Source organism: Glossina fuscipes, unplaced genomic scaffold, assembly GCF_014805625.2.
Source record: "Glossina fuscipes isolate IAEA_lab_2018 unplaced genomic scaffold, Yale_Gfus_2 73, whole genome shotgun sequence".
Lineage (NCBI taxonomy): Eukaryota > Metazoa > Arthropoda > Insecta > Diptera > Glossinidae > Glossina > Glossina fuscipes.
Window position 1 is genome coordinate 179,215 of NW_023998436.1, and position 7,807 is coordinate 187,021.

Consider the following 7,807-nt stretch of genomic DNA (forward strand, 5'->3'; position numbering starts at 1 on the left):
ATCACTATTTTTTTCAACTCTCACTTAAATAGGCGCTATCATGACAGGCAAAGTCGTATATGAAGAGGAAATCTTGTCCTCCAATATGGTTTTGCATGAAAATAATGTGTACTTTATGGTGTATTTGATGTATTTAGTGTAACTATACTAAGCGAAATGGTGTAAAGATCGGCGTCGCCCGACTATAATGTGTTGATATGTTATTAGCAAAACGAACGAATAAATTTACTAACCGAAATGATGTAGGGCATGTAAAGATCGACGTCGCTCGACTATAATGTGTTGATGTGTTTTTAGCAAAACGGGCGAATATCTGTACTAGGCAAAGAGGTATAAGGCATGTAATGCTCGATGTCGCCCGACTATTCTTACTTATCTTTTTTTTTTATGAATTCCATTTAATTTTTACACACAGAGTCTTTAAGTATTTAGTAAACTTAAGACAATTCTTGTAATGATTACAAAAAATATTTTACATTGGAATTTGATAATTGTATGCATATTTTGCATTCTTTGTTTTTTTTCAGATTTTCATTACACATATAATATAACGTGTTAGACAGAGTTTTAATATGAAAGGCACGGCTCTAGATGAAGTGAATAGTGAGAGATCGGAAATTGCGTCATGGTATGCTGGAAAGAATGTACTTATTACCGGTGCAACCGGATTTATGGGAAAAGTTTTAGTTGAAAAACTTTTAAGAAGTTGTCCTCATATAAAAGGCTTATATTTAATTGTGCGGCCCAAAAAGGGTCTTACAGCGGAAGCAAGAAAACATCAATATTTCAAATGTGTGGTAAGTCTCTTGATATTATATTTTTTTTTATTTTGTTGTTATTGTTTTGGAAACTTAATAAGAAAGAAGCTTGTCTTCGAAAAGATTTTTATTTGTTTTTGTTTGCTGCTGTAAGAGCTTGAAATGCGAATTGCAGATTATATACGGGTATATATAAGCATTGCTGATCAGGGCAAGATAAACATTTCAACATTTTCGTCTACCTCTCTATCCCGAGTTGTTAGTATGATTGCCAAAAAAAAAAAAAAAAGAGATAGGGAAATAATTTTTGTCTGTGAACGAATCTTTTACGTCGATCACTTTTACTTTGCAAGGGACTAAAGCAAGTAAAAAGAGTATAGAGGGATATAGCACCGCACACCTTGTCGCCTAACGGGTTTATTCAAAATAAACCGCTATATGGGAAATGATCAAAAAATTTGTCCGATCCGAACCATTTTCAATAGCGTTCGTCCTTAGGCTAAAACATCGGTTGGTGTACCAAATTTCCCCAAACTGTTTCAAAACTCTGCGTTTTGTAAGCAGAACATAAGAAAAAAAGACGGACAGACGGACAGACGGATGGACGGATGGACGGATGGACGGACTGATGAACGTGCGGACAGAAAAGATAGGTGAATAGCATACAAGAAAACAAGACGGACAGACGGACGGGAAGATGGACAGACAATGAAAAAAGATGCGTCTATCTCAAGTACTTCTGGATATTATATATATTCGCTTGTATCACATGTGGTGTACGATGTAAAAAAAGATGAAAAAAGTAAATTTCGATCGACTTTAATATTGAGTTGGCCTGGCTGATTCGTTCTATTCTAGTAGAAATCAGTTCGAAATTTCTATCGTCGACGCATACTGATATTCTCATTTTATGTTGCATTGTAGACTTGTCCTCTGGCTGATTTGATTCATTTTCAGTATCAAACTCCGAACGTGAACTTCCAACATTTTGGCCGGACCTTGATTTTCGTGATCAAGAGATGTTACAAAGCAGGGCGATTCTGAAGTTCCCTTCAGAGTGATGGAAAGATTTCGATTGAATATACTTCTGTCTTCCGGTGGTGGGATGAGGTGGAGTAGGTGGATACAGGAAAGGTTTCACGAAACATATTAAATGAAAAATTTTCAATGTGTACATTACACAATAATAAGAAGAATAATCTAAAGAGATCAAAAAGAAACAAGTAAAAACTCTTTAGTTGGCCAGGGCCCACTATTAGATACTCTACACCACCCAAAGTTATTCATATGCAATTTTTTTAAGTTATTCCTATAACAACTTTTTAAAATAGAGCGTTATATGGGAAGTAGTCGAACAAACAGCTTGATCCAAACCATTTTCAATAGTGCTCGTGACCAACGACAAAACATGTCAGTGTACTAAGTAGCATTAAAATGTGTCAAAAATTGCGGCACGTTGAACACAGGAAAACAATGTAGACTTAGCTAAGGTACAATCCAAAGCCCTTCCTCTGGCAAGATGAGGCCCGTCTACACTTCTAATTATATAATGCCCCCCCAAGTGTAGTAATGACCACGAGAAATTCTCGAAGGACCGCTCCCAAAAGTCAGGTAAGATGAGATAGAAAATATCATCGCATTTATTGAAAGCAATTTTTCTTTGGAAAACCTGATCCTTACGAATCCATAGTTTTTATCTATAAAGCATTAGAATTATCCACGTTAAGCAAGTCCTAGCATACTCTTCTATTCGTATTATATCACGCTTCCCGTCTTGGTAGAGGAAAGAGATATCAACCCAGTAATACCAGTCCCTAAACTACTCTAATACTTTTTCGATCTCCTCATAGGCTTCAGGACCCATATTAGGTGATGTTTATGGTACGAAAATCTGCAAGCAGACGACTTGTCCCTCTCTCGCCAACTTCTCCTTAGTGGACGCCTGCGTCGTTATGTTAATAGAAGGAGAGTAATGTTACGAAGAGTAGGACATTCCCAGTTAGAAAGGCAAAAATTTCCCGGGCGAGTTTTGCTAGAAGCCCAGCCGACGCACGAAAATGATACCAACATGAATGTTCAGCTTTCATCTACCCTAATTAATGCATTTGGTACTTGGAGATTCTAATGGATCCACTATGCATGAGCTAAGTGGGGAAGGACTAAGACTGGCTCCGCAGTATATTTATTCGATACTCCAAGGAACTGTGTTGTGTGCGCCTTAGTGTGACAGCTTATACATTGGCGTATGGCTGTAGACCCGAAATTCCAGTTTTATACAGTAGCTGTGCTACTTGGACTTACACTCTTGATTAGAAAAAGGCGAACACTTAGTCACATACCTTACATATGCAACTAAGAAAATATTGTTTATTATTATCATAATATATTTGTCTAAAAAATACCAAAAAAAAAAAAAAAAAAAGAGGCATTTGATATAAGCCGATCCAATTCCGTTATTTACTATCGCTACCGCTGATGTAATTGCTTTCAATTCATTTTTCTTTTGTATATAACAAGGTCGCAAAGTGGACCTCATAAAATTTTGTTTATTTATAAACATAACATAACCGTGTAAACAAAGTTATTTATTTACAATAGTGCGTACGTATGTGCGCTTGAATTTGTCCCTCATACTCACGTGCGTAGATAACAAAGGCAAGCAGCTTTAATTCATTTTATAGTCTTAAAAGACATCGCCACTTGAAGACCACGCGTCTAATTATAGATTGTTTGACAAAACAAAAAAAAAAAATATTTGAATGACATTGATAAGCGGATATATTCATTTTATCAAAACATTTGCGACGCCCAGAAAGAAACTTCAGAGATCCTATAAGCTACTTATATACATATATTCGATCAGCGACAAAATTCTGAATCGATTTGTGCCCGACCGCCTGCCGGTCTGTGTGGAAATAAAATTATTTAGCGGCTGCATTGGAAGTTCTTGCAGGCAGGTGGATATTGAAAATCGATCGAAGAGCACGTCCACTATACCAGGTAAAGTGAGAGCACCTCGTTTTTTCGAAAGGGATAAAAGATTGTTCTTTTGGCTCACTGATTATAAGCTCCAACAGATCCATCTACGACACCAGTACGAAAAGGGGAAAAATTGATCACGCCTACCCAATAGTAATACAATAGTATAGCAAAATTTAATTTTTTAACGCGCGGACGACAGCTTCAAAAACCCTAACCTAACCTAACCTAACCTAACCTAACCTAAACCCTAAAGTATATAAATTCGTGGCTAATTTCAAATTCGGAATATACTTGGGCAAGTCCGTCTGCTGATCTGCCCATCTGTCCGTCTACCCCTCTACCGTCTACGTGTGCTATCTGTGGTAAACATTCCCCCGTTCACGAAATTGAAGTATGTTGTACTGTAGAAGTGGCCTTTTGGATCGACATCAGACGGATAGACAGACTCGGAATAAGTTTCTAAATCGATCAGTGTAATAAAAAGTGAGTCTATCTGAAGCGCTTCCGGGCGTACGTTCTCACAAGCTTAGTATACCGTTGTTACCACAGCTGGTGTACGGTATAAAGATTTAATTGTACGATATATGTATATATATATATTTAATGTACGATATGCTTTCATATGTAGAGTGATGCAATATTTATTTAATTCTGAACGATATTTATTTTTTATTTATAGATTTTTCATAAAATTTTGGATGCAAATCCCGATATTGTTAATAAAGTTCATGTTATCAAAGGTGATCTACTGGAAGATGATCTCGGAATTAACATTGATGAAAGCAAACATTTAATTACTAACATCGAGATTATATTTCATTGCGCAGCCAATGTACGTTTTGATCAACCATTACGTCCTATGGTAGAAATGAATGTTGTCGGCACATTAAAGCTGCTTAAGTTGGCTGAAAAGATGGAAAATCTTAAGTCATTCGCTTACGTATCGACAACATACTGTCAGGTTCGTAGCGCTTGTTTTCATCATTTGTTTTTATTACTTATAAGTAACAAAATCTTTTTTATAGTGCAATGAAAGCGTTTTGGAAGAACATGCCTATCCAGCGCCGCAAGATCCATATGAGATTATCGAAATGATTAAAAACTTAAATGATCAGAGTTTAGCTGAGATTACTCCCACGTAAGAGAAGAAACAAAATTACTATATGTACATCTAAGCCTTTTTCACGCACGATGATTTTTCCGTGAATTTGCTGCAACTAATGGTTCCCTATTTTTTCACATAATTCTTATTCACTTTTACGTAACCAATCTAAAGTGCAACCTCGAGCTCGAATGTTAACAGTAGTTGAAGTAGTAACACGCCTTAAATGATGTGCATCACGTCACCCCTTGAGAGTTTATAAGTATTTGTAACCTGAAGGTGAAATAGACGCCAACAGACAAAGCTTTTTTAGGAATCTATATCTCCTTGCCTATATCTCAAGGCATAGCAGAAGAGATAACTGCGCGACCTGTTCTTTTTTTTTTATTTGGTAATTTTAACCTTGTAGCTTTTTGACCAACGATAAACTGACCGATGATGACCGCCTTGATCATTCTTCGACTTGTATTGGAGAATAATATTGGATCTGCATTTTCACTTATTTTTGCCACCACTTTTGGTCTTAGAATCTTTTTCTTCTGTGCTTCTATTTTCTTCTTTACTAACTGTTTTAATGATAGTCTGTTTCTCTTAACGGGAGGTTTACATAACACAAACAGCATATATGATGGCCGAGAATATTACTGTATCCTGGACACTGAGTTAAGCGCCTAATTTGCATACATTACAAGTATTTCGTTCAGGACTGTCGGTGAAACGCGTCATAAACTGGACGCTTCGTCAAGGATCATTCAAGGATTTTGTGGCAGCCAGCAACGATAGCTTAAACTGAACTATAATTATTGAAATAATTTCCTTCATTATCTTTACTTAAACTAAGTTTAGGAACAGTCTTCAGGCATTTCATATTGCGTAAAAAGAGGTTTAGATGTACTACATATTCCTTTATACAATAATATCTTTATATGTTTCATCGCTTTACCGCATGCATTACGATTCACAGATTATTAAACGGACTGCCGAACACATATGCCTACAGTAAGGCATTGACTGAAGATTTAATTAATAGATATGAAAAAAAACTACCAATTGTTGTTGTAAGACCATCTATCGGTAAGTGGATTTCATCCAGTGGAAGTTATTGATATTGAATTTTTATACCCATCACCAAAGGATGAGGGGTATATTCATTTTGTCAAAACGTTTGCAATAAGCAGAAGAAATTATATATATATATTTTTGATGAGCATTAAATCCAGGGACGTTTAAACATATCCGTCCATCTGTATGTTCGCCTGTCTATCTGTCTGTCTGTCTGTTTGTCTATCTGTCTGTCTGTCTGCCTAATGTCTGTTGTAAACATTTTGCTGAAAAATGAACCTATCGACTTTAAATTCGTCGAAAAGTTTACAAATGCTTGCTTGCAGATTGGTATTGAAAATGGGCTAAATGAGTCGAGGGACACGCCTAAAGTCCTACATAAAGTCTTGTTACTTCTAAACTACAGCAGACAAATGTACAAAATTCTAAATTTATATTCTACGGGCGATACTGTACTATCTGTGCAGAAATGGAAAGAATTGACCACGCCTACCCACTATTATAGAGTGTTAAAATTTAGTTGTTTTTTTTTCCAATATCTTCATAACGCACAGAAACACGCTTCAAAATCCTCGCAAAGGATGCGAAATCATGGCAAACTTCAAATTTAGATGGCATCTCCATGCACGTCCACCTGTCCGTCTGCCCAAATGTGTAGTAGCACATGGAAAGCATTCTCCCGTTAGCAGAAATGAAGATATCGGCTAAGCATTTGCAAAAGAACACGCCTACGAAGTCCTTAAGTCTATTTGACAAAAATTGTGAACGCCTTTGCTTTCCGTGCCAGTTACTTGTTACTCGTAAAGTAGAACACATACATTATAAAAATTTAAAATATTTTTCTGAAAATAGAATAAATCAATCGCGTCCAACAAAAATTTCATTTTCCTCTTGTTTTTTACACTTTTCTAGAATAGTGCCAATGGGTATAGGGTATAGAAAATTCGATCCCGATCGAATATAATTTTCTTACTTGTTTTCTTCTATATGAAATCGCACTATCGTATGTTATTTTTGCAGTTACTGCGGCAATGGAGGAACCTTTACCCGGTTGGATTGAGGGTGTGAATGGGCCGACTGGTTTAATGATTGGCGCAGCACGTGGTGTCATTAGATCCATGCATTGCAATCCCGATTATGCGTCTACGGTTATACCGGTTGATAAAGCTATTAACGGTATGATTGTGGCCGCTTATAATCGTGCCCACTCCGAAACGGATTGCATAGAATTTTCCAATTTATGCGGTTCGAATAAAGGTCTCATTTCATGGGGCGAAAGCATTGAGACGGGAAAACGCCTCTTTTATCAAACACCTTTAAGCCTTGCTCTTTGGTATCCGGATGGTTCGATAAAAAAAGAATTATTATCTTCACTTGATTTGTGTCATATTTTTCCATTATTTACCAGCCTATATTATCGATTTTCTTTTATTGCTCTTCGCACGCAAGCCATTGTAAGTGATCGAAATTTCATTACATATGCTTTTGTAATAATTTTTGATTTTACAGTTTAGTGAAAGTGCAGAATAAAATCTCAACTGGTCTTAAGCTATTGCAGTACTATACTACCAAAGATTGGACATTTAAAAATGATAATTTCCGACAGCAATATAATGAATTAAATCGTATCGATCAGCATATATTTAATATGGATGTAACGTACATTAATTGGGAACAATATATACGTGATTATATAAGAGGTGTTCGCACCTACATAATGGGCGAGAGTGAGGCATCGATACCATATGCAAAAAAAAATTTACGTCGTTTATACATTTTGGATCGTTTAACAACCTACGGTTTCTATGCAATAATCTTTTGGTTACTTTGGACCTATGTGGATACTTGGATTGAACGTAGCGATGAAATTATACAAAATGCTTTACAAAAGATTTTTGCATAG

The 7,807-nt window shown here is 36.2% G+C and overlaps 1 protein-coding gene across 1 annotated transcript; it reads left to right on the forward strand.

Moving 5' to 3' along the window:
- Positions 1-535: 535 nt before the first annotated feature.
- LOC119638131 (putative fatty acyl-CoA reductase CG5065) lies at positions 536-7,526 on the forward strand. Its single transcript, XM_038034785.1, has 6 exons — positions 536-797; positions 4,420-4,701; positions 4,766-4,878; positions 5,807-5,916; positions 6,925-7,358; positions 7,414-7,526. Exons 1-6 carry the CDS (start codon positions 573-575, stop codon positions 7,432-7,434), a joined length of 1,185 nt encoding a protein of 394 aa, XP_037890713.1. The 5' UTR covers positions 536-572; the 3' UTR covers positions 7,435-7,526.
- Positions 7,527-7,807: the final 281 nt, after the last annotated feature.